Genomic DNA, 27,947 nt, shown 5'->3' on the forward strand with positions numbered 1-27,947 from the left:
AAGATTATTCTACTCATTTCTGTACATTTTTACTTGTTTTAAGTAAATTTATCTAGTGAAGGTGCCGTTCTATTGGTAGATCATTTTACTTGTTTTGAGAAGTAATCTTTCGCTCATTTAGAGAAATAATTCATAAAACAAGTAAAAAAGAAACTCTTTCAGAGGATAAAACTGCTTAGAACAAGTTAATAATGTTTAGTTGTGTAATCCTATAATATTATTACAACAATCTCACAGTGAGAAATATTATATATAATATATAATTATATATAAGTTTTGACTTGCTAAGACATCATTTTTGCAGTGTTTAAGACTATTCATTGATTCCTGGCTTCAAGGCTAGAGCCTGATTAAATGTCTTACTTCGACATTATGTAAGGTGTCATTTTAAAGACGATCTGTAGCAGGACCGTTATGACTGCTGCGCTTTTTCCACATCACTCATATCAGACCCATGCGGAACATACCCATGCAAATAGACGGGCAACGCTACAGTGGTTGCATGCAGTTCTCTAAAACCCTTCCTCGTTTGCTATAAGGAAGCTTTGTAACAATGCATCAGGATTTTTATTCTGCTTTGACAGCCAGCTCCATCCCATATCAGCCCCCACTGTAAAGTACCCTAACTGCACTGCCATCTCCAGTAACTGTGTGACGTAGCAAGAAATAAAATGGCATAGGTGGCAGAAAGGGAAGCCTGATGCTCATTAAACATCATTAAACCACATGTTCCCATGAAATATCCACTATATTACATGACATAGTAACAAACTGTAAAGACATACCACAATTATGTATTTCTATATAATCTGATGGTAATAAACTGACGTAGAGGCAGAAGCCAAGGCCACAGCACGTCCATCTTTTCATTCCCTCTCTGTTTAAGCATCGAGGTCTACACAGGTCAGATGTGAAGGTGTTTAGGACTTGCCTCTTGAGGTGGAACAAGCAGTCTGTCTGTGTTTGGACCATCCTGGACTGGTACCATGTTGCTGGTGAGCGCAGAGAGAGCTTCAAGCCACCTTCTCTAAAACACTACCGGTCGAAATCCTCTAGAAGACTGTTCCTCCTCTGGAAAACATCAAGAGTTGCAAACGCAATGCAGGTTCAGCCGATCCACTCAAACAAAAAGGGGCCCAAAAAAACTGACACAGCCATATATCTTCATAAGAGAGTCTTTAAGTGTATTGCGGAAGTTACCATTTCCTGTTTAAGGTTGGCCCTGTGACTTGTAACCGTTTCTTCATCTGACTCTTTCAGCAGAGCCCGTTATCTCTCAGCTTGTTCTCTCTCTCTCTCTCTCTCTCTCCATCTTCCTTCCTCTCCTCCGCCGCACTACTCAGCTCTCACCCCGGCCTCCGTTCTTCTCTGCTCTCTCCCTGCTGATGATTTAGAAGACTGTAACAGAGTTGCAAACAGTTTTTTTGTCAGCCAAATGCTTGACTTCAACAGTCATATCACAGAGCTACAGTACTCTCAGTGATTGATATGTGCAGCCACAACTTTGTATCTGAATGATAAGAGCATGCTGTAAATGAATAATCCAGCTCATTTGCATTGGGTGAAAGAAAGGGTTCGTAAATGCTATGCATGAACCTCAGCACTGCCTACAGATCAGGCAGGTTTATGGCAGTGAGAGAAGGCACATGTTTTCAAAACTTCTTTTCACCTCACTGCACACAATAAGGAAGTACCATTCGTTTTTTTATTTATATTAAAACAGCTGCCAGGCTACATTACATCTCTCATTACTTTTAGTTCTTTTCTAGAGACAAAAGTATGATGAATCCATGAGCCAAAATCAAATGTATTTCTTCTACTATTTTATTTTGCAGCAGATCATGGTGCAGAAACGAGATCAAATGAGGGTCTGTGAAGAGGCAGATGTCAGAACAGGCAGATTATGCTGACAGGACAGCACCGACATGCTGCTAGAAGAGGTAAACGTTCGATTCTTAATTATTAAGTTAATGTTTTTTCCACTTATGTTTTTTTGAATGAAAGTGACGTTACCGGCCTACTGTGAACTACTGTCTCCCCAGAGTTCAGGCCTGCGGACCACTACAGGGTGCTTTGAGGCCCACTGGTGGCCCGCAGACCACAGGTTGAGAAGCCTTGATCTAAAACATGCACCCGAATCCACACAAAAAAAGGTCAAATGGTGACAGAATCAAGCTTTTGACATGGCCACCCCAGTCCTCTGATGGAAACCCCTTGGAAAGCCTGTGAGGTGAGCTGAAGAGGGGAGGACCTAGGACCCTGGAAGATCTGGAGAGATTCTGAATTGAGGAGATTCCTTGCTCTGTACTTTGCAACTGCATCAAGTATTAGAAGAGATTACTCATTGCTGCAATTTTGGCAAAGGGAGGCTGCATAAAGTAGTGAAAGCAGGGGTGCCAAAAATTCGGACATGTGGTTTTTGTTTTCTTAGACTCAGTTTACTTCAGCTATTTCAGTAATGATGATGATGATGATGATGATGACGATGATATTGGTGAGAGACTCTAGTAAACTTTTATGGTTGACTAAGAAGGTCACTAGAGCAAGGATGTACATGTACATAGATGCAGGTTTATTTGTGTGAACAGGCGTGAGGAACAGAATGGATAGAGTAGTCATTTGTATTTATTCTTCCTGTAGTCAGAGACTATAGCTTCTTCTTACTGATGCGTCATCTCTTACCCCATACAAAGCCTCACTGCACACGGATCAAGCTCTGCTCTAGTGTAATTCTAAACTGTAGCGACACTGTGCGGCCTCTCGTGGAATTGCACATGTAATTGCTGCAACGATGCTGACCAGTTTATGTCACAGATCACTTTTCTATCAAGTCACCCTTCTCTAAATCCAACAACTTGTACTTATACACTCACTGGTTACATTATGAGCTCCACCTTCCTTTACGTTACATTACATATTGTAATCTACAGGCGCGGACTGTAGCCCTGCTGTCTGTTGTCATTGCACAATGACAGCTGCCCTGTACCCTATTCTTCATTAGTCAGTTTCTGACCACAGCAGCCCTGTTGACCAGATGTTTTTCGCAGTGACACAGATATAGTAGGGGCTATAGGTTCTATATGAATATGTATGTACACACTTAAAAATGGTCCTTCAATGATTCTTCAGTAATGGCATCCTTTAGTAAAGAAATGTGGTGTATATGGTTCTATATAGAACCTTTTTTTTGAAAATGGTTCTACAGCACCAAAAAGGGTTACAAGCACAATAGCAGAACCCCTTTTGTTGCAATATAGCACCATTCCCCATCAATCTGTAGTACCATTTACCATGCAAAGAACCATTTTTGGCTCTATAAAGGTCCATTGCCTTTACTAAAAGTAGTCTTAAAGAACCATCTTTTTTAATTGTGTGTATATATATATATATATATATATATATATATATATATATATATATATATAAAGCACAAATCGTGAAAGGGGACAGGCACTACAAGTTAGCCTCTAGCTTTCCAGTATGCTAAGTGTTATGCTAAGCGTTTGCAATACAGTGGCTGGTGAAGGTTTATAACCACATCATGAAAACATGACAATATTTAGCTCCTAGCGCAGGAAGAGGGATTCCAATAATAACACAGCAGAGACACAAGCCCATAAATAATACTTACAGCTCTGTTCAGACTCCTCCTTCGTTTAGACTTCACATTTGATGCCTATTAAAAGTCTCATTCGGTGGGATTTTTCGAGCTAACTTACACGTTGAAACGTAGTACATCTTTATACCGTAAACTGGTGGTGCTAATGTTTTCATGTTAACTTTACCCGCTAAAGAAACTCATAAACAAAGATTTTCTTCCATACAAACAGTTTAAGTCCTATAGACATTTATTTTATAGACTTCTTATGTATGTAAAGGACTAAATAATAACTAACCGCATTAAAAAAGTTACGTTTTTCTAAAAATAAATCTATATACAGCGCTCGGGCTGCCTCGGAGGCTCTCAAATGACGTCGTCGTTGTCACGTTGTTGCTAAGGGACGTGGTCACGCTGTTAGTTACGGGTGTGTTTCTATGGCGCGTGGCTGGTTAAATTCACGAGTGTCATAAAATAATAAAAGCAATATGTTTGAAAATTCGTCCTTTAAAACGAAAGAAATACAAGATAGAATTATTAAAAACAGGGCAGGTCGCAGGCATCCTATGCGCTGTATGGAGCAGTCAGGACTCCTTCGCTAACAGCGCCGCTGGTGTAGTGGTATCATGCAAGATTCCCATTCTTGCGACCCGGGTTCGATTCCCGGGCGGCGCACAGGTTTTTCCTTCTTTGTGTCTGTGCACAGTTCAGCACTTCATTCACACCCGCTTTTACTTCATTTCAGATCATATAATCTTTACTCAAAGACTTTATACACATATGCGCGCGCGCGTGTGTGTGGTGTGTGTGTGTGTGCACTAGGTTTATGCCACACTTTGGGAACCAAAACTTGTTCACATACATACGTTGTGGGGACCTTTCTTTCTTGAGGGAACCACAAGTTACCCTCACCTTAAAATTTAAAGTATTAACTTTTAAGGTGAGGGTAACGGTAAAGTTAGGGTAAGGGAAGGGTCAAGAGTAGTTCTGGTTAAGGTCTGAGTGAGTCTCCAGAAAATTAATGGACGTCTATGTAATGGCTCCACAATTAGTTAATAGTACTAAGGTTGTGTGTGTGTGTGTGTGTGTGTGTGAGACTCAGATTATGGTTAGAACTGGATTCTGCACAGGAAGGTACATGCACATATATGCTGACACATACACACACACACACCACACGCACATTATATTTACACACCCACATGTGTATGTATATATATATATATATATATGTATGCATGTATGTGTGTGTATGTGCCTGTGTGTGTGTATATAATTAATAATAATAATAATAATAATAATTCAAAAAATAATTCAAAAAATCAAAGTGCTTTACAGACAGGTGATAAAACATAGTTATACAAGAAATCATAAGCATTTATTTAGAATTAGAAGAAAATGAAAGATCAAATTTGAAGATAAAAACCATGAGACGTAGAGTTTTAATTAAATGCTGAGATAAAGAGATACGTTTTTAGATGCTTCTTAAAAGTGAGCACTGAGCTTGACCGTCTAATAAAAGGTGGAATTGAGTTCCACAGTTAGAAGCATAATAACTGAAAGAGGCCTCTCCATGTTTTCTGTATTTTACAGAAGGTATATGTAGAAGGCCACCCATATATATATATATATATAATATATATATATATATAATATAATATATATATAAATGTGTAAATGTATATGTACACTAAATATATTTAAATGTGCCAACATTTACATATATTTACATTTACAGCATTTAGCAGACACTCGTATCCAGAGCAACTTACAAAAGTACTTTGTTGACCACTCAGGGAAAGTATTTTAGCTACTTATAAATAGGTTAAAGTAGTCCTGAGCTCAGATAGAGAAAAAGAAACAGAATTAAACATAGTGCAGTATAATACCTTTCAAGAAGTACTTAAATCATTGCTTACGTAAGTGCTATATAAAGAGATGTGTCTTCAGTCTGCGTTTGAAAACCACAAGAGACTCTGCTGTTTGGACAGCCAGTGGGAGTTCGTTCCACCACCTGGGTGCCAGGACAGTGAAAAGTCTTGATGCTTGTCTTCCGCGCGACTTGAAGGATGGCGGGTCAAGCTGAGCTGTACTTGAAGCTCGAAGAGCTCGAGGTACAGTTTGAATTTTGACCATTGCTGTAAGACAGGGAGGGGCTGGTCCGTTTTTGGCTTTGTAGACAAGCATCAGGGTTTTAAGTCTGATGCGTGCAGCTAAGGTAAGCCAGTAAAGGGAGCGCAGCAGTGGAGTGACATTAGTGAATTTACGAAGATTGAAGACAAGCAGTGCTGCTGCATTCTGGATGAGTCGCAGGGGGCCTGATGGCCTGCATTGGAAGACCAGACAAGAGTGAGTTGCAGTAGTCAAGCCTTGAAATGACAAGAGACTGAACTAGCACCTGAGTAGCCTCTTGTGTGAGAAAGGGTTGAATCCTCCGGATGTTGTACAGGAGAAACCTGCATGACCGAGTTAGGTTCACAATATGATCTGAGAAAGATAACTGGCCATCCAGAATCACACCAAGACTTCTTGCATCTTTAGATGAAACAATCAAAGAGCTCTCAAATGAGACAGCAAGATCATGATGAGGACCTGTAGTTCCAGGGATGAATAGCAGCTCAGTCTTGCTAGGATTGAGCTTCAGGTGCTGAGCTGCCATCTATGAAGAGATGTCAGTCAGACATGCCAAGATGCGACTGGAAACCTGGAGTATCAGAATGTGGGAAGAAAAGCTGGGTGTTATCAGCATAGCAGTGGTAAGAGAAGCCATGGGAGGTTATTACATCACCAAGAGAACGAGTGTAAAGTGAAAAAAGAAGAGGACCCAACACTGAGCCTTGTGGGACACCAGTGGAGAGCCTGCATGGAGTGGATGTGGACCCTCTCCATGTTACCTGTCAAGAGTGTCCCTGCTGATAGGACTTAAACCACTTCCACGTGGAGCCTGTGGTTCCCAGGTTGGCGAGGACAGACAGAAGAATTGTGTGGTTTTGTGGCAAAAGCAGCAGAGAGGTCAAGAAGAACTGGAAATGATGACAGTTTGGCTGATCTTGCTGCCTGGAGCTTCTAAGATTACCTTAAGAGAACATGTACGGAAGTCCAGAGATACGAAGTCCGGAGAGGCCGTGAGTTGTGTCTATAATTTTCTGGATTGTTATCTTGAGATAACAAGATAAGTAAATTGTTATCTCAAGATAACAATTTTGTTATCCTGAGACAACAAGATAATGAACTTGTCATCTCAAAATAACAATCCAAAAATTACAACTACCTCCGGACCACCACCGAAATTCCATACGGAGAGGCTGTTGCCATAATTTTCTGGATTGTTATCTTGAGATAACAAGATAAAGTAACTTGTTATCTTAAGATAACAACTTTTGTTATCTTGATATAACAAGATAAATAACTAGGTTTTTTCAAGATAACAATTTTGCTATCTTGAGATAACAAGATAAATAGTTCGATATTTCAAGATAACAACTTTGTTTTCTTGAGATCACAAGATAATTAACTCGTTATCTTAAGATAACGATCCAAAAAAATAACTACCTCATGGCCTCTCCGGACTTTCGTAAATATGTGAGAACTTTTTACGTTTTTTCGAGAACTGCATTTAAGAACATTCTTATAAACTTCTTAGTGTTTGTCTTAAGAAAGCTTTCATTAGTCCAGCCCCAGGTTTGTATGGTGGTTCCTATAGCAGCTGGCAGCTCCACTAACTTCAACCTGTGCTGCGTCTCTGTGGTCGCCTGGCAACGCGCTTCTCTGTGCCGAGTAGAGGACGCAGTGAGAAATCTTACTGTGAGTCTCTCTCAGCACTGTGGATGAAGGAGGAGCTGTCTGGACATGCAGCGAGTGGACAGAGAGTCCGGGGCTGAAGAGCGGAGTGAGTGGAGTGACCACAGTGAGCCGAGTGCGGACAGCGCGGTGCGGCTCAGCTGCAGAACACGCAGCGGAGAGTTCAGCACATGCGGCCGCTGCCAGTCGTGTGTGTGCACCGCTAACCTGTCCGGGTCAGCGCAGTGGCTCCTCTCAGCCGGAGAGGCGGCGAAGCGGAGGTTCCTCACTGGGATCTTGGTGCGATGCCGGAGCGTAGAGATCCTGGAAAAGGTCCAGAATGTTCTTCAGGTGACTTTGGGGAAAGATTTCACTTACGCTAGGTCTCATGTTAAAGCGGTCAGCCAGGAGGAGTTCAGAGACTGCGGCTGTGGGATGAGCATGATGGACACCTGGGAGTGGTTCAGTAAGAGTCCCAACTGGACAAAGTCGAACTACCTGTTGGGAGTCTTGTCCCTGTGTGACACCGAGCTGCTGCACATGCTGGGGAATCTAGTCAGTGTCCTCATAGCTCGAGAGAAGCGAGGTTTTCTACAGTTCAACACAGGTAAGAGGCCATCTCGGAGATCTCAGGGGGACAGGAGTTGTGTTTGATGCATTTGAAGGGGAATACACCCATTTTCCAAAATCTGCATAATGAAATGGTTCCCTCCCGTTATCCTTTGGGTCAGTCTGAGTCCATTCAGTATGTAATGTCTCTAAATAAATCATTTACATTATTTTTTTTGCTTCATATGTATTTGGATCATTCTCCATTTGGAGTGTGAATTCAGGTGGATGCATTTTTAAAAAATCAATTTCTTTCATCCCAAAGCTTAACGATCTTAATGTGTCCATTAACGTCTCCATGCAAAAAGGAGAGCTTAATTCCAAACATATTTTACAGTCACTGGTGTTCTATGAATGTGGTGTAACACCAGTGACAGTGACTCCAGTGACATTCTGGTAAAAACTGAGGATTTGGTAAATCAGCAGACTCATTGGTGGTCAGGTGACCTTGTGCAACTATTTAAAATCAGTAATAAAAATGATATATGGCATTATTTTGACTAAATTTTAATTACTCAGCCATTAAAGCACATAACACCAGTGACACATAGAAGTTATGTGCTGCCTGATAAATAAAATTATTAATAAATTAATGAAATATAGTGAGCGAGTCTGACTCTCCTTCTCATGCCTGAAGATGCTTCCTCTCTGGTGAGCCTCGACCCAAAGAAGCAGTTTAATAGAGCTGAAAATACTGTGTTAAAATGTAACATAAGAGTCCTGATAACAGCAGTGACCAAAATCTCTGTGACAAATCAATTTTTTGAATAAAATACACATTTTTTAACATTAATGATATAAAAAGCAAACATGACTCTGTTTTAAACAAATTCCTAAATGAAACCTCTTACAACTTTTGTTTTATATTAAAAATTGTTTCTCAAATGTTGAAAATTGGTTTTGCGACGAGCTGGTTTACAGATGCAGAGCGGCTTTGAAACAGGATATAAAAAGAAAAATCAGAGAAATCATACGGGAAAATATATTATTTAATTTTAGGTCAACTGTGTAATATGTCTAATATTTTAAGCATCTTTTTGAGCCCTGCAACCTTTATGACATGGTTTCCATTCCAAATAGAGAATGACCCAATGACTTTTCCTAATTTATTATGGGTAAACATAAAATTAAAATGATGATATGTTTTCAGTGTCCTGTAAACATCAGTATGTCTTTGGGGTCAGTCTGTTTTAGCTGTTTAAAACATGAGAAGTATCAACATTTTACATATTGAGGTCACTGTAACATGCAATGTTATAACCTTAAAAAAACTTCCCTCTGCTTTAGAGCCCTACCTAACATAACCACACCTGTAGTAGTGTGAGAACCACTGATAGTTCACCTGACATGGGGAGGAGAAAACAAGAATTCTTTTACGGCCCATTTTGTTTACTAAAAGTGCCAGTATATGTAGAGGGCACTATATTTACTCACTTGTCTTCTATACAGAAACTCCAGTATAAATCCAGTGCTAAAATATTTTCACAGCTGGCATGGATGACGACTGCAGCTCTCTGTCAGAATCACATTACTCCTTCCATTCTGGTGATCATCCAGAGCTGGATCTTCTCATCCAGGCTAGCTCCACCTACAAGCCTGTCTATGAGTGCTTCCCTCATGAAACCCAGGATAACTGTGCAGCTGAGATTCTGCACAGATCAGAACCCAGTAAGTATGTTTTTTACCTTGTCTGTGAGGCTAAACGTCTGACATTATCCAAAGATGTAAAACTTTGGACCCGTGTCCTACATTTTTCATATATTTTACTGTTTTCTCCTGAGAGCCATTTATAAATTTGTCAGGTTTTATGTAGTTTCCAAGCTCTTTATCACTCACAATTAAACAAGCTGTTTTTGTTACTGTGACTTTAAGACTGATACGTAAATGATCTTTGTTCTGATTGGTTGCTCTGTGTTGTGCCTCAGTCGAAAAGCAGTCTGGGCTGAAACACTCTTTATAACTGCAGCATGAATGGGTGGAGCTAAACTGCTTTAGTCTGAATAAGTGAATATAGGTAAATATGTTGGTTTTTTGTAATATCACAAAAACTTCAAAATGATCAGTTTGTGCACCTTTGTTTCCATATATGGACTGAATGGACTGTGGAGTGAATGGTACATTTTGAAATTTTAACAGTGTTTACACACTTTAACAGACAGTGTTGTCACACTCTTTTGTGTGTGTATATATATATATATATATTTAGAATGGCAGCTGCTCTTTACATCACATCAATATTGGTCCAAAAAAGGCTCCAAAATTACTTAGATTTTTATGATTAATTAAGAGATGTGTACCATTTTTGAGATGAGGTTAATATTATAATGACAATATGTGTCTTTGGTCTTTTCATCTTGCGCCATTTTAGAATGGCACATGCACAACTGCACATACGTCACTCACTGCACAAGTTGTTTCACAGCAAAGAATGCAATCTGGAGTGAGCTGGAGGAGGTAACTTTCAGAGGTCGGAGGGGAAAAGACAGTGATACACACTCGGACAGCTCCGAGGATCCTGCCCTCATGGTGGTCCCCCGGTCTTCCAAATCCATGTCAGGGGTCAGCCTCCACCGAGACTTCATTCGAAGGCTTCCAGTCGATATCGCCAAGAGGATTTTAGGTGAGAGGACAGATTTAATTCCATAATGTGGCCAGAAAACTATTTATAAGTTTCATTTACATGAGTGGCAGAGTGCTTCTTTCACACTGTTCAGTAGGGCTGGTCGATATATAATCTATACCAGTATACTCTGATATTGATATACTGTTTTACTACTTTTCAGTTTTAACAATATTTTTAGTAATATATTAATTGAATTATATCCGTGATACATAAAATAGTGCTGTTCATTGCCAAGCAGTTTGTTTTTAGCTTTTAAATTCTCTTTTCTGCACTTTGCACACTCTAAAAAGGGATGTCTTACATAACAACACACTTACCTGTGTTACCCATTTTAACACTTTTTGTGTTGTATTGTTATCTTATTTAACACTCTGTTAAAAGTAACACAAGGTGTTATTCGTCAGTGGGCACAGAAATATTTCAACACACTTTGTTTTAGAAGTAACTAAAAATGTGTTGTCTCTCACTGAGACCGAATGTGTTGTTTTTAACACATCTGTTTTTAGAGAGTGGTGAACTGCGCTGCACTTTCATATGCAAAAGTTTGAACACCCCAGCCCAGGTCAAATAATGTGTTTTGTTGATTTTCTAAGTGAAATTTCTCAGATTTTTTTCTGCAATTTTTAGTGCACAATTTCAGAGTTTTACATATTGGAAAAAAGGAAAAAATACGAGATGTGGCATACCTTTGCACAGGCCACATGTTATGTTTTATCCCCCCCCCCCAATATTATAAAATTCCCCAAATAGTAGTTGTGCATTAAAAGGTGCAGAAGTGTGTTCTCTCTAGAGGATTAACTTATTTTCACTTATAAAATCAACATTTACGGCACTTGGCAGGCGCTCTTATCCAGAGCAACTTACAGTTTGATCATTTTACACAGGTAGGTGAAGGTAGTGTTAGGAGTCTTGCCCAAGGACTCTTATTGGTATAGTGTAGGGTGCTTGCCCAGACGGGGGGATTGAATCTCAGTCTACAGCATAGAAGACAGAGGAGTTACTCACTACACTACACCAACTATGCCGACTATACCAACAAAACATGCCTAAGAGCACACAAACGTTTGTGTGTGACTGTACGTCATTTGTGCCTCAGGCAATTTCAAAAGAGCAGTTTAACAATCATAACAATTAAAGAAATGTTTCCTTTCTGGAAATGTACCTTCTCTTTCGGATTAATGATGATGACTGATTAATTTGAAGTAATTATAAGAGAGAGACTGCGATGGACTGGCGACCTGTCCAGGGTGTATCCTGCCTTCCGCCCAATGACAGCTGGGATAGGCTCCAGCACCCCACCGCGACCCAGAAGGATAAGCGGTTTAGATGATGTATGTATGTATAAGAGAGAGAGAAAAGAGAGAAACAGAACAAAATAGTCCAATCAAGAGAAGTTATATCATGTTTGTAAGACGTACTCATAGCATAGAGTACCAGCCCTCAGGAAATATGGCTTCAGTACCTTTTTTATTGCAAACATATTAACTTTATTAATGCTGATAGTGTGATATATTTGGAAAATAGGTGATAGAAAGGTTGAAGTATTAAATGATTTAGTGTGAAATAAGATGTATCTATAGACAGACAGACAGACAGACAGATAGATAGCCTTGTGTCTTAAATAAAAACAGCATACAGTAGAGAACAGTCTGTGTACATATAAGTGTAATGGTATTATGTCATCACAAAGGTAACTATATTCTAAGAGTGGACTGTTTCCCCATGACAGCAGAGCTCTTTATATGTTGTTTGTTTATAAACATGTAGGGTAGTGGTCAGTGTAAATGTTTATGCTGTCTCTCTCAGGTCTGCTGGACACAGCCACTCTTCAGCACTGTAAACTCGTGTCTCAGCACTGGCGCTACTTAACAGAGGAAATCCTAAGAGAGAATGAAGTGAAGAAAATGGTGGAAAACCAGGCAATGGTTTTGCAGGTGATGCTGCTTTATACATTTCATACTCAGACAGAAATGAATACATTAATCTTAACATTCACAGACTTCTATCACTCGCTCTTACGACTTCATAATGACTCATCTGAAGTTGTTTTCCATTAACATTACTGAATAATAAAGTCTTTGTATGTTGTGGTTTGAGAATGTTTATTTCACGCTTTATTATTTTCATTCTGACTGTTTCAAGTCCTTTTGTCCAAATAAGCATTTTCTAGACTGTATTACATTAATTTAAAGTCATTTGTGTAAATGTCTGACATCACAACGAATCTTTGATTCTTTAAAAAATTGAAAAATCACTGGATTATTAAGTCTCAGATTTCATCGTGATTCACTCATTTTCGGATGATTCAGAATTAAAATGAAGGCAATAATATTTTTACATTGAAACTAGCAGAATCATTTTATTGTGGCCAATAATAAACTCTCTATTGCTGAATCTATTGATGATATTCTGTGTTCATTCCACAGGGCAGCTCTTCCCTTGGAGTCAATCCTGTTTATGCCAGGATCCGTGAGGTCCTAGTGCCCCTCAGAGAAGAAGAGATGTATATCCAACCTCTGGCGATTTCCCCTAAAAGTAAGGTAATAACCCATTGAAATTTTCTTTCACATCGATTACTATATCAGATCAGAATCACTGGTTTGTAAGTATAAATGTAACTTTGGTTGGAGTGAGAGAGTGTTGGGACATTTCAGTCACACTTACTGCTAACAGGTGCGTAAAATCAAGCATACTGCCAGGCAACCTCCACAAACATCGGTAACAGAATTGATCGCACTGAAGAGCTCAGTGACATTTATAGGATGCCACTTTTCCAAGTCTGTTAATCAAATTTCTGCCCTGTGAGAGCTGCCTTGGTCAACCGTAAGTGTTTTTTTATTCTAAAGCGAAAACATTTAGAAGGAACAGCTGCTCAGCTGGGAAGGCAGTAGGCCACACAAGCTCACTGAACTGCTGAGTGCTGAAGCACACAGCCTGTAAAATATCAGAGCAAGAACTGTTTGTCTGGAGATGCTTGAAATGGGTTTCCATGGTGACTGCAGTTTGAAAATGTGCAATTTTCAAATTTGCAAGAACTACATTTTTAATTATAGCCTACATAAATAGCTTTAAGCCAGAAAAGGTGGATATTATAGGTGGTCTTTAAAATAAAAACAGGCCTGGAGAAAATAATTGTAATTTAAATTGCAGTCACTGTGATTTGCAATTAGATATTTTCCGAAATTGTTCAGCTCTATCTGGAGAGGTGTGAAGCATACCTTGGACTCTGGAGCTTTGGAAAATGCCCTTAATTTGATGTGGAACAACTTGACTTGAGCCCAGGCCTCAACCCCATCCAGCACCCAGCACCTGGAATGCCGACTGCAAGCCAGGCATTCCCAGAAGAGTGGAGGCTCTTATAGGTGCAAAAAGAGGTCAACTCCATGTTAATGCCCATGGTTTCAAATGCCCATGAGATGTTCAACAAGCACATATGAATGTGATGATTAGGTGTCTGCATACTTTTGATAATGCAGTGTATGTTGACCTTCCTAAAACATTGTGTATGTGTGTTACCACAGAATGTCAGGGATTTTGAGTCGGCCTATGTAGGTGTTAAAACCAAGGCAGTGGAAATGGAAGAGCGGAATGTGTACTGCGGAGTCTTCAACATCCTGGTTCTGCTGGACAGGTAGAGTAGAGGGCTACAAGCTACATTAAGAACTAATGCAAATACTTAGTACTGTAGCACATAAACTTTTTGAATATCAACGTCCTTGTCATGTCATTAAAACATACAATACATGCTTTTGCAGTGCTTTCTTTTAGTAGCCTCAGGGCTAGTCCTGTCCTGATGAACAGATCCTATGAACGGATCCTAGATCATTTTACTCTGAAAGGATAAACGTGAGTGGTAGTGTTTCTCTGTGTTCCTCTGTGCTCTACAGAGAGGACCCCAGCAGAGTGATCCATTACAGTGGAGGCCATATGGTGGCAGTGGGCTCAAAGGACCGCATGGTACACCTGCTGGATGTCTCGCTGCTGAAAGAAGTCCCACTGCGGATGCAGGGCCATGCGGGCAGCGTCCGAGCCGTCCTGGTCTGTGAGGAGAGGGATTTGGTCATCAGCGCCAGCTATGACCTCAGCATCAGGTTAGATTTGTACCGTGTAAGACTCTTTACTAGCCTTTTTTATGAGGTTCTTGATGGGAAACATTGAATAAAATATTACTGATTAGTAATCAATAAACTAATCATTGGCTGACTAGAGAGCCCTCCTAATAAGGTAATATAGGGAAGCAGACTATGGACTCTGTGCAGCAGACTCTCTAACAGGGAAAGAGTTTCTGGGCCCACAGAAGGGAGCTGTGCCAGATGACAGTTTAAGTTATAGCTGAGGTTCACTCTTGTACGTATATGGAGGGCTGTGTGAGACGCCCTATGGAGAGTTGCGCAAGAGGGCCCTGTAGGGAGAGAACAATCTGGTAAGAGTCAGACCAGAGTGGGTTTTTAAAAAAAGACATCATGTGCATTTAGGTTTAAAGGTTACCAAACAAGGTGTAAGGTTTGGATATGATGGGGATTAAAATGGTATGGACTTGTGTAAATGGGGTGGGGAGATTACCTCATCGCCCCAGAGGGGAATAACGGTTGACCGGGAACCATCTTGCCATTTGATGCTCAATTAAGCGAAGGCCTTTTCCTTCATTCCACAAGAACTCAGCAGCTGAAGTCTTTTTGCATTCCTTTTTATCCTTTTTCAATTTTGTTTCTTTGATTCTTTTAATTCTTTTTGAACACAATAGATTACAGATAGTTATTAGGGCAATAGTGTAGATACTATAAGAGTTACTTATAAATGTCCAGACCCTGGGCAAAAAGAGAGAGCTCTTGGTTGCGACATTCTGATCAGAGCTGAAAGATTAATCAGTTTATTTCAAAATCGCAATTTGAAAGAGTGCAATATAGCCCACTTTATCAACAATGTTACTTTAAGTTTTAGGTGGAGAAATTTAACCTAGAAACACAGAGCATGTGGACTTTCTATGAATGAGCTAGACCAATGAGAAGCTCCCCCATGTGGTGTGACATCACAACCTTAACAAACTGGCACACCACGTTCAGCATGTGTTCTCCATGGTTTTAAAAAAAAAAAATTATGCTGGTCTTTTTGGCCATAAACAGGCCTGAACTTTAATTTGTGGAAAATAGTGGCAATTTAAATCATAGTCATAATAGACAAATCCCCAAATTGTTCAGCCCTAGCTTTAATCATAATAAAATATCTTCTTTTCTACTTACAAACATGAATGTGTCATCGATTTAAGGTTTATAATCTGTATGTTTCTCCTCTTGTTTCAGTGAGCTATGAGTACATGACTACGAGAATAAAAAAATATAAAAAATTTCAATATACTTTTGATATGACCAGCGATAATATGCAGATTTCCTTATGTTTCGCAAAACATTCTCTTGCTCAGGTCAGTTATTAGGTTTCAACTAGTATTACGACCCGATCTAGGGTCAGACCATAACAGAAAATGAGAGTGGGCTCTCTCCCCTGACCTGCTGACCTACCAAACACCAGACTGTTATAACCAGGAAACCAGAACAGCTTTATTTAAGTTGTTAACTGCTGTCTGGACATGTAGCTTTGGGGATGAGCATACATCTAAAATAATAAGCAAAGCAAATACAGGTTTTGAAAACTAACCAAACCTTGAAAACAAAAACATAAACAACTAAAAATATAAGAGCTGCCCTCAGTAAATGAGAAAAGGTAGCTAAAACAAAAGGCATTCGTCCTCTACTTCCCAAAGAAATTGACAGGGTTTCACAGAATCTAATAAGGATTTCACAATAAATAATCAAAGTGAAGCTAAGAGTGGAATGGAGAGTGCCAGGCTGATCTGGACAGGTGTAACTCGTGGTAGAGGGGAGAGAGCCGTGAACATCACCCAGGCAGTGGCCAGTTATATACAGGAAGGCGCCTCGTGGCCAATCACGGACCTGCATGTAATGTAACAAGAAGGAAAAAACACAAAATGGCCACAGACACACACACAGAGAAGTCACTATGACCGTAACACGCAGCACACATAAACTAATAAAAACAAATTTTACTCTCTTGGTTGAAGGTGCTGGAGCCTGAAGACAGGAGCATGTACCTTGCTGCTATGGGGGCACATGGGTACCATCAACTGTTTGGACCTGCATGCAAATCTTCTAGTTTCTGGGGCCAGAGACTGCAGAGTCAAAGGTGAAGTTCTAATTAAGAATTTTCTGGTAGTTTGGTTGATATAAAATAAATATAATAATAATAAATATAAAAATAAATATAAAATATATATGAATATAAATATAAAAATCATATTTACACAATGTTACTGTGTAGCTGACCAGCCAAGATGTGTTCAGTGTTCGAAATTTGCTTCTGTTGTTTTGCACAGATGCTAATAAGTAATGCATGTTTGTAAGGATGACATGTAATGTAAGCATATAAAATAGTTAAAAAGGTACATTGCTGTAAAGAGTAGTGACTGTCATCTTGACATCTTGAATATTATCCATATCTTAGGCTATTTTTATAGATAATAGTATGTCATTGAGTATCACAAACCACATAAGCAAATCTACTGGAGATAATATAGCAAATTGGCTGGTTTGATTTAAGTGTGTGATGATTCAGACATGAACGATGCTAATTGTTGTGGTAAAAAGCTTCCATCAGTTGGTACATCACCATCGTAGAAATGGTACAAAACTAAAGAAGCAAACTTCAGGCACTGAACACGTCTTGGCTGATTCATTGTAGTTGGGGTAAGCAGAAAGTTGGAAGTGTGTATCACTTAAATGCTGAAGTACTGGATTTCTTTTCAACCTTCAATTTTAAAAACAGAACCATTTTAAGATTTTGATGAACTTTTTTGAAAGTTTGAAAACTTGTGGTCAGAGAAGTCTTGTTTTTTTGCAATGTGTTGTGCTCTTTCAGTGTGGAACCTGCAGACTGGTCAGTGTTGTGAGAGGCTGAAGTTTAGGCACCGTAAACCTGTAGTGTGTGTGAAGATCAGTGCATCTCTGGTGCTCAGTGGCTGTGAGGGAGGCCAGGTAAAGATGTGGGAGATGGAGAAAGCAGCTCTACTGAAGGTACAAGCACAAACATCAAGAGATGAATATAACCAGTGGTAACACACAATAGCATGTACGTGAATGTAGATTAGAAATGAAATGGACCGCTGAAGACATTTCATCGTTTTGTATTTCTTATTTTAGAAACTCCAGGTCTAAGCTGGTTTTCTCTATGACAAAAAATAATGAGATTTTTGACAGTCGATGCTATCATAGTTGATAAAATAGTTCCAAACCTGATACATTTTGTCCTACATACATTTTCACTGGATCCTCTGAATTATGAGGTTGTTAAGGAGCCAAAATATGAACATTGCAGCATGCAAGCTAACACTGCTGCACGCTGAACTGACATCATAAGACCAGCAACTACACAAAAATACCTCAAATCAACCACCAAGATTTGGTAACTGTGGTAGTGCAGTTGCTTTGGCTGTAATAGAGTAAATTTGGAGTAGCTGGTGTTACGAATTGAAGTTTAACAGTAGACTTAATTTCATGCAAAGTCATTTCAATGCACAGGAGTGGTAACTTGCTGTCAGCATGGATGTAGCAATGTTCATATTTCAGCACCTTCATAACCTTATAATTCCAAGCATCCAGTGACTTTCAGTGGGAAAATGTGTGTAGGACAAAACGTATCGTGTTGGAAACCTTTTTACTTTTCTTTTCAAAAATCCCATTCATTTCTTTCTTATAGAGAAAACCAGCTCAGGACCTGGAGTTCCTAATATGAGCATGGCTTCAGAAGCCTATAGCTAAAAGTGTTTTGATCGATTAACACAGCAGTCTTTATCTGCAGGTTATATATGCAATAAATACATTGGCAAACCATGACTATTAGAGCAAGGCCGTCTGTTCAGGCTGTAAATGTCAAAACTCCATCAAAAACACTTCCTAATTTCTGCAAGTGCCCTTGTGGGATTTCTGATAGTTTGTTAGCACAAATTATTAACACAAACTAATGCTGGTGCTCTTTAATATTTTGCCTGTTTTAGATTAACACAGACATTTAAAGCTTTTGAAATAGATTTTTTTTCAATAAAGAGTCCTGCCATAGACCTGCTGCCACTGCTTTTGATTTTTAATGACAGAAACCTTGTTAGACTACCAGTTATACCCCAATCTACGAGTTCCAGAAGTTTTTTTTTTCCACATGAAATTGGTCCCAAATATTGAAAATGAAAGTTTGTTGATTCCACTGTCAGTTCCTAAGAATATTGGTAGTTAAGATATGAGGCCTTTTATCCATATCCTGAAGTCCTAAATGTGGCCGGGTTTTTCATGTGCAGGCTGATGATATACTATAAATACAGTTATGAACTGTCACAGAACTAGGCCTTCATTTTGGGCCATGAATTTCAAACCTCTGTTAAAAAATATTCCCTTAATTTTTTACACATTACAGGTAGGGTTTGAGCACATTCACTGGGCATGTTCATGTCTCTCTGTAGGTTGTAGATGGTCACCAGGGCTGTGTGAAGTGTCTGTTCTTTGACCAGTGGCATATCCTGTCTGGAGGGTCAGACGGGCAGGTCCTGGCCTGGAGCACCAACGCTGACTTTACAAAGAGCCTCATGACCTTCCACCACCCAAAGTGAGCACTGCAATTGCGCTGGACAGAAACAGGTTGTGGTAAAACTCATTTGGGTGGTCCATTTAAGTAGATACATTCACCAAAATCTGTTAACCTCTCAAAGTCTAATAACCTGTATATGGTCTCCCAGAATGATATGACTTACCTATTAGTCTTATAGTAGTTACTGAATTATTCACAGTAGTTACAGAATAATAGGTCTTGAATGTCCTACATCAACACAGAACATGATCCTAAAGCAAACCCATGTTTCTAACCCTGACCATGACACTATTAAGAATCAAGTGAGTTTCACTTGATAGTTTAGCAGTTTGAGTCTAGAGAACTATTTAGAATAAAATAGAATTACGATTTTAACTGTTTTTTAAACAGGTTACACTGATTTTTTAAATCACAAATGGTATTTGCTCATACTCTGATGGTTTTTCAACTTGCTGCCTGAAAACAAATATCCACTGACCATTCTGCACTGATTCTGTGGTCACTCTGTGTTCCTGTAGGGAAGTGCTAACCCTGTCATTCCTCTTCCTGCGGGTCATCACCGGTTGTGCAGATGGAAAGATCCGGATCTTTAACTTCCTGACTGGGGACTGCCTTCGAGTCATCAAAATCAGCACCAACCAGAGCCCCATACTCTCTCTACACGCACACAGCAACAAGTTAGTTTCACCTGTACACACAGAAACACAAACATTTGGTCAGACAAACTATAACAATTAAACATACAGTATTATTTAAAAGATTTTGAATACGTGTTTTAAATGAAATCAGTTTGTTTGAAGATAAATGTATAAAATGGCTCTAATATGCTACTCGTTAGCAACATCAGAGGTTTCAAATAACCATAAAAAAAATTGTGTCCAGAATGATGAACAGATCTGTTGATTAGTCTAAAAAGAGAGGGTTATATAGCATGAATAGTAACGTTATAAAGAAGAAAGAATAAAAAGTTAGAACATAAAGTAATAAAAATTATTAACACTATTATAAAATTGTAATAAGTGATTCCAACTTTTGAATGGTGGAGTATTAGCTGGCATCACATGACTGTTAAGTCAGTTAATAGGTCTGTAGTTATTTAAAAGCCCTGTTCTCCCTCTCTCAGTATCTTGGTGAACAGCAGCAGTCGTGTGTTGCTGCTGCGGTTTTCTCAGGAGCGCTGGGACTACTCTGCTCAGTCTGAGCGGAGGTCTGCTCTCCATCTTCCTCTTAATGGCATTGCTGAACGCAAGGCTCTGTCAGCCTCATCCAAACCAAAGACCTGCAAACGGGACGGGAGAGCCAGAGCACGAGTCTTTTCCCACCACACCAGGAGTCTCTCAGCACCCCCCACGCAACAGGCACACGGTGTGTACTGACCTATTTGTTTTTACTGTATTGTTTTATGTGACCCAGGTTTCTTTGTTGCTCTATGAAGCTGATATATAGAGCTGGTATTAAACTTAGCATGGTTATTATACTTTGCTTCTGGGTCCCCTTAGCTGCCCAGTCCATGCATCCGGCCACGTGGAATGAACGGCATGACCAGCAGACCTCCGGCCTGTCTCCCAGCAGACCCATCAGTGGACACAGCCGGGACACCCAAACACCCAGGAGCACTGCCACTGGCTCAGGTAACAGAGCTGCTAACACAGCTTCCCCATTTAACAAAATAGTTTAGCAATTGTAGAGTTTACCCACTTACCCCAATACTCAGCTGGCCAGACATGTTTGGTGTCTGAAGTTTGCTTCTTAATTGCTGTACTGGAGCTACAAGGCTAATTAAATTAACAGGTAATGGTAGCTTATACCTTTCAATCAGATTTGTGCAAACTGCATGGGTAAATTATCACATGCTTGCTTTAAACAGTTGGTATGTAATCTCAAATATGCTTGCTTTTCTGGTTTCCGATACTGTATGTCAAACTGTTAGCTATACAAACGTACACCAAAGAACAAAAGTACACCACATAAATAAAAACAGTAGTAACAGCATTTTGAAGCCTGATTTTTTTTGTCTGTACTTCTGTTTGGTGTACATTTTAATATTATACATTTGAAACAGAAAAATGGGAAATGTAAAATGTAAAATATAAAAATAGTATACAACCTTTTGTGCATAGAAATATTAAATATTATTTATGTTTTTTGCCGAGCCATTACCTTTTATACATTATGAAAATATTATATTTAATATATATATATATATATATAAAATATATGACCTTATTTACAGAATTTTTCCGAGCGGTCCAATCATTAAGATGTAATCAGAGTCATTTTAGAGTGATATGATGTGAAATGGTGCATTGTGGAAAAGCCAGAGATCTCAGATTTCTTTACAGTGTTGGTGATCGGATATACCCCCCACCATCTGTGTGTTTAAAAATATTTTTTAGGCCAAAATAAAAAAAAAGTATGTAACAGTTTTGTGCATGTAAATTGCCTTTTAATAAACATTTTCCATATTATAAAAATATATTATTATTTATATTATAAATAATATATAAACTACTTTACAGAATTTTTGTGTAGTCCAATCATTAGGATGTAATCAGAGTCATTTAGCCCGGTTTGATGTGAAATAGTGCATTGTAGAAAAGCTAGAGATCTCAGATTTCTTTACAGTGGTGGTGATAGGTACCAGGAGTTGAGATGGCTACAGCAAACATATAGCCATATAACTATAGCCATTTTATTTACTGAGACCTTACATTTGTGATGATCATGGTAAAATAGTGGTAAGTCTGAAGTTATCTTTGGGGACTGTTTTGTCTTACAACACCCTGCATGTACCTCCCGCCCACCATCTGTGTGTTTAAAAATATGTTTTAGACCAAAATCTTCTCAAAACTATGATGAAATAATGTCTCTGGTATCAGGCAATGTACTCATATCCATTTCATGTAATAGCTCTGTTCTGGCATTAAACATTCCTGACATCTAGTTCATATCATCACCAATTCTGATTGTAAGTCGCTCCAGAAATGGCACATTTCACATTAAAACAGTCTAAATGACTTTGCTTATATGATTATGTTTTGATAATCTAGAAATATCTTCCCTTTAAGCTGGCTAACCTTATTAATCCATAAAGATTAACATTGCTAAAACTAAACGAAGGCCAGTTAGCATTTTGCAAATGAGATCATGCATTCTCTGTTAGTCACATTAGCACTCAGTGAAACAAAGAATCATCAACAGATAAATTTGCCACACTGAATTTTTCAGAAAAGCTGTATGAAAAGTATGTGATGACACCCCAGCGAGAGAGCAGTCCGAGAGCATGTGAAAAAGAGAGGCGTCCATCGTCCAATGACCGCTCCACAGATGCTTTTAAAGGTCCATCCCACTCAGCAGCCTCACAGCTGCGACCTGGCCATGTCCAATATGAGGCTGAATGCTGCGGTGCGGGACGCCTGGGGTCCGTCTCCGACTGGTTTAGAGCCCCAAACCAGAACATCTCCCTCTCCTCCGCCTCCTAAAGCCCCTAAACGGCCACATTCGACCCCTAAGCCCCGTACTGAATCCTGCTATAAAGGTACAGTTAAAATCTACACCCCTCTGAGGACCCACACGGTGGACCTGCACCTCCAGCCTTCCCTGCATTCCAGAAATGTTTACTCCAGCATCCCTCCCCCAACGCTAGTCCAGCCCCAAACTGGACTGGGCATCCATGAGCCACTATCCCATCCCAAACCCAAATCCAGACAACCCCAGACAGCCTGTGGTGTGCGTAAGGTTGGTGCCTTCACCACCACCGCTGAGGAGGACGTCCAGAGTCCTCAGAAGATGTTCATGAGGAGTATAGTGAAGCACCCAGGCCGCCATGTTGACTTTGACCTGCCTAGTAAGCCGAGGAGAGCACACATCCCGCTGGATCCCTTCAGAGAGCGTGGAGGCTTTCAGCTGAAGACGGACACAGAGCTGGAGGAACTCATACAAGCACAGGCTCAGCTACATCACATGCCCACACACACTGCAGAAGACAATGAGAGGCAGCGTAAGACTGCCTGGAAACTGAAAATCAAAGGCGTGCCCCCTTATGACTACACGAAAGAGGACCAAGTGTACGCCCCAGAGCTGGGGGAGGACACATACATCTGATACAGCCAACAGATGTCACACTGTCCCATATCTGGCATAAATACTGTCACTTTTTAACAAAACCTAGAAAAAAATCTTGACTTTAATATACGTTAAAGGGGACATTTTCAAAATCTCTGCATAATTCAGTGGTTGAGATGTAAACAGAATCCTTCAGAGTGATTTCAGTGAAACCGTTCACTGTGGAGAAGCTTACAGAGTAAGGTTGTTCTTTACAGTGGTGGTGATAGGATCTACATCATAAATACAGCCATTTTATTTACTACCCAAAACCACCAGTGAACTAACATGTGTCTTCTGAGTTTTTAAATGTTGATAATTTTGCCTTTAGCCTGCACGTTCCACTCCACCCTGAATGGGTTCAAAATGATGTTTTAGGCCATGAGTGTTTAATCTTATCTGCAAAGGCCCAGTGTGGCTGCAGGTTCTCATTCCTCCAAAGCAGGAGGACACATGATCGATTGTTTGACCCACTGTTTAAAGAATTGGAATCAGGTGTGCTCCAGCCTGAAGTCAAAACTGACATTTTGCGGATAAGCTTGGACAACTTTGCTTTAGAACAGGGGTGTCAAACTCAACCACTAAAAGGGCCATATTCCATTTTTGCTTAACATTTTGCCATAATCCAAACTGGCCATTGTTTATTTAAAATATGACAAAACTGCAACAGTAAAATAGGCATTAAATACTTATTTACTCAATTCTAAATAAAAGTAAATTGTTTTAGGTATTTTTAAACTGCTATTTGCTTGAACTAGACACCCAGCATCTTTTCTTTTTGTGTAACTGCTGGACCATGGATTGTTTTTGGGGAAAGGGGGTCAGAACACACACTGTGTTGCTGTGCATGCTGGGGACTGTAGTGCGTCTCAGGGTGAAATGGGCTAATAAGAATAGAAAATTAAAATATTTTCATGGGCCAAATAGGACTGTGTCACGGGCCTGACTCCACCAGCACTGCTGTGTCTGATCCGCTCAGACCAGCACAACACACACTAACACACCACCACGTCAGTGTTACTGCAGTGCTAAGAATGATCCACCACCCAAATAGTACCTGCCTGTGAGGGTCCATGGGGGTCAAAGTATGCAGAGAAACAGATGGACTACAGTCTGTACCTGTAGAACTACAAAGTGCACCTATATAGTAAGTGGAGCTGATAAAGTGGATAATGAGCGTAGAAACAAGGAGGTGGTCATAATGTTATGCCTGATTGGTGTATTGTCACTGTCGGAACAAAACTTTGTATCTTAATTTTTGTCATTTTATATTTTTGTAATAAAATTTGAAAATGCCAGCTGCCCTTTATGATTTATGTTGTATGAAAATTTCAGAATGAAATGACTAATAGAACTGCAACAGAAATACTTGTAAAAGCAGAAGAACCACAGAAGTGTGCAGTGCATTTCTTCCTCAGCACTGCAGCTGGCAAATGCCATATGTATATATATATATATATATATATATATATATATATATATATATATATATATATGAAAGGTCCACCAGTGATCATGACTGCGTGTACCTAGAGTTAGGAGAGTTGGAGGACATTTATCCTGATGTCTGTCTTTATACATCACATATATATATATAACAAGCAATCAAATATGCAGTACTAGGTGAACTTTTTACATTACATATCACTGCTGTCGGTGCAAAAACCTCGACAAAAACAGATTTTTTTCGTAGTAATTTTGGGCCATTTCTGTTGGTCCATTCATCATGAAATTCCAACACAATATAAAGGGCAACAGGCATTTTCAAATTACATCAAAAACTGGAAAACAACAAAAATGGACATATAAGGTTTGTTTCCGACAGCGGCGATATGTATAAATCTATGCATAATACTTTCCAATTTCACTGTTTTGTCATACTTAGTACACTAGAGGGCAGCACAGACTGTCCAGAAGAACAGATTTAATACCGTCCACAGACTGAGAGCTTCTGTCTTAAGCATTTCAAAGAGGCTTCATGAAACAATCAACATCTCTTCTTGGAGTGACAAAGAGAGGGTGATTAGCAGAAAGAACGTCTTCAGTGAGCTTAATGCCGATTGTCCTTGGCAAGAATTAAGTCAGCTGCCTCTTCTCTCTCTCTATTCTCCTCTGTTTCATAGCTGATAAAGACAGTCGGCCATTCCTCCTTCTCTGTAGAAGGTATTGATGGGCCATTTAATCCCTCCAGCATCTGAAGTACTTTGACAAGCAGCTGCAGCATCTTATTCTGTACAATGTGGCACATCACAGCTATCAAAAGGATACTTAGGAGTTTTAGGACCGTCGTTTCTACTACAGCACCAGCGTCTTTTATTGGAGAGTAAAAGAGGGTAATGTTTTCACTGCTGAAAGCTTTGAAGCTTTGGTGCTTCAACAGTTCTTCTCAAGAACCACAGCTTCGTAAAATCTTTCTCTTTCGAATAGAGGCTTTGAAAGCAGCAGATCTTTTGGATGCAAAAGATGACAAGGTCACTGACTATATGATAGCTTTAACACAAATCCACAAGCTGTTTGAACTGTAAGTTCAATTCAACAAGAAAACATTGCATTCACAGATTTACAAATATTTTTACAGCCATGGCCAGAACTTTAGTTTTTGTCAATTTTCATTAGACTTGCTGGACTTTAGGTTGCAAACTACTCCATAAACCAAACCTCATAGCCCGACAAGATGATCGTTCACATGTTTTATGTGTTGTGTTCAAACTTTTATTTTACAAAAGATAACAATACAATAATAAAAAAAGTAATTGCCAAAGAATTAATTGATTATTTTGGAAATGTTGGATATTATATAGTGAAAGAGATTGTGGAGCCAAGAAAGGAGGATGGTGCAGATGAAGATATTGTTCATACAAACTCCTACTCCATCTGTATTAGGGGTGTTGATGAAAAGGAAATACTTGATATTGTTAAAAAACAATAAAAAAAAATCCACTGACTGGACTGAAATTGATATTTCGTTAGTAAAAATGATTATAGGATGCATAATGAAACCATTTACACATGTCTGCAGTCAATCTTTCCAAACAGGTATGTTTCCCAGCAAAATGAAAACAGCAAAAGTTGTTCCTATATATAAAGTTGGAGACAGACATCTGACACTTGGCATTGGGTATGATGACCTTGGGTTCATGTATCATTCCCATCCAGTTCTATTGGTAATGCTTTTCTGTGGAGATTATTTAACACTGTTCAACATATTTGAGAAATTCCAATCTGGATTCAGGCCACATCACAGTACTGAGACAGCTCTAGTTAAGATAACAAATGATCTTCTTCTTGCCTCTGATCAAGGCTACATATCCCTGTTAGTGCTACTTGACCTCAGCGCAGCTTTCGATACGATAGACCACAATATTCTTCTAGAAAGGTTAGAAAACATGGTTGGAATCACAGGGAAAGCCCTATCGTGGTTCAACTCTTACTTAACAGAACGTTATCAGTTCGTAAAGGTAAATGACTTATCTTCCAATTATTCACAAGTAAGATCTGGAATTCCGCAAGGCTCTATTTTAGGACCATTATTATTTACATGTTACCGTTAGGCACAGTTATAAGTAACCATGGCATTAACTTTCACTGTTACGCAGACGATACGCAACTATACATATCAGCCAAGCCTGATGACAAATACAGGTTAAAGAAAATAGAGGACTGTGTAAAAGATGTGAAGGGTTGGATGTCGCGTAACTTCCTCCTCCTTAACAGTAACAAAACAGAGGTTCTCCTTCTGGGTCCGAAAGTGGCAAGAAATAAATTATCAGATTTAACTTTAAATCTCGCTGACTTTCCAGTTATACCAGGTTCAGCAGCAAAAAATCTTGGTGTAATACTCGATCCAGATTTATCATTCAATCAACACATAGGCAGCATCACTAGGACAGCTTTTGTACATCTTCGCAATATCGCCAGAATAAGAAATGCCTTATCGCTGCACGATGCAGAAACATTAGTACATGCCTTTATTACCTCAAGGCTAGACTACTGTAACGCACTACTGTCAGGATGCACCAGCAGGAATTTAAGTAAACTTCAACTAGTACAAAATGCTGCAGCCAGGGTTCTCACTAAAACTAGAACATTTGATCATATCAGTCCAGTTCTATCATCACTCCATTGGCTGCCTGTTAAATTCCGTATAGATTACAAAATTCTTTTATTGACGTATAAAGCCCTACATGGGCTCGCTCCTGAGTACCTGCAAGACCTTATTTCCCTTTACAAGCCACCACGATTACTCAGATCACAGAGTGCTGGCTTTTTAATAGTTCCCAGAATTCAGAAGGTTTCATCTGGGGGAAGAGCCTTTTCTTATAAAGCCCCCAAACTCTGGAATGATCTTCCAGAAAATGTTCGGGACTCAGACTCAGTCGCAATATTCAAATCTAGGCTGAAAACTCATTTGTTTAGTTTAGCTTTTGGTAGCTAATGTTTCCCCTTGGATAAAGGCAGCAGATCCAGGGGTCCATGGACGCAGGGAATTATAGTAAACTGAGACTGGTGCTGTCGTCCCACCGCTCACACGCGAACACTCAGGTTTGTGGACGGTGGAGCGGAGGGAATGCCAGATTGTTTCAGGGT

General features: G+C 39.5%; 2 protein-coding genes and 1 non-coding gene across 4 annotated transcripts in view; 2 read left to right on the forward strand and 1 right to left on the reverse strand.

The window, feature by feature from the left end:
* unc13d (unc-13 homolog D (C. elegans)) overlaps positions 1 to 3,974 on the reverse strand; it is a 33,783-nt gene extending 29,809 nt beyond the window's left edge. The window contains exons 1-3 of one of the 2 annotated variants that reach the window (XM_036572012.1): positions 3,632 to 3,974; positions 1,201 to 1,382; positions 932 to 1,071 (exon numbers count right to left, since the gene is read on the reverse strand). In XM_036572012.1, coding sequence (XP_036427905.1) covers positions 932 to 988 — 57 coding nt within the window. In that variant the 5' untranslated portion in view covers positions 989 to 1,071; positions 1,201 to 1,382; positions 3,632 to 3,974. Of the gene's footprint in view, positions 1 to 931; positions 1,072 to 1,200; positions 1,399 to 3,631 lie in introns of both variants that reach the window. The other variant, XM_036572011.1, reaches the window with a different exon arrangement.
* Positions 3,975 to 4,202: 228 nt separating this feature from the next.
* Positions 4,203 to 4,273, forward strand: trnag-ccc. The gene has a single exon. It is a non-coding gene; the product is annotated as a tRNA-Gly (tRNA).
* A 3,174-nt stretch (positions 4,274 to 7,447) lies between these two features.
* Positions 7,448 to 23,360, forward strand: fbxw10 (F-box and WD repeat domain containing 10). Its single transcript, XM_036571818.1, has 15 exons — positions 7,448 to 7,985; positions 9,476 to 9,655; positions 10,410 to 10,607; positions 12,417 to 12,544; positions 13,037 to 13,150; positions 14,132 to 14,241; positions 14,498 to 14,701; positions 16,687 to 16,808; positions 17,541 to 17,695; positions 19,132 to 19,274; positions 19,775 to 19,933; positions 20,380 to 20,621; positions 20,756 to 20,887; positions 21,076 to 21,094; positions 22,520 to 23,360. The coding sequence occupies exons 1-15, from the start codon at positions 7,448 to 7,450 to the stop codon at positions 23,358 to 23,360; spliced, it is 3,285 nt and encodes a 1,094-aa protein (XP_036427711.1).
* The last annotated feature ends 4,587 nt before the right edge of the window (positions 23,361 to 27,947 follow it).

Source organism: Colossoma macropomum, unplaced genomic scaffold (assembly GCF_904425465.1).
Source record: "Colossoma macropomum unplaced genomic scaffold, Colossoma_macropomum, whole genome shotgun sequence".
In the NCBI taxonomy this organism is placed as follows: Eukaryota; Metazoa; Chordata; class Actinopteri; order Characiformes; family Serrasalmidae; genus Colossoma; species Colossoma macropomum.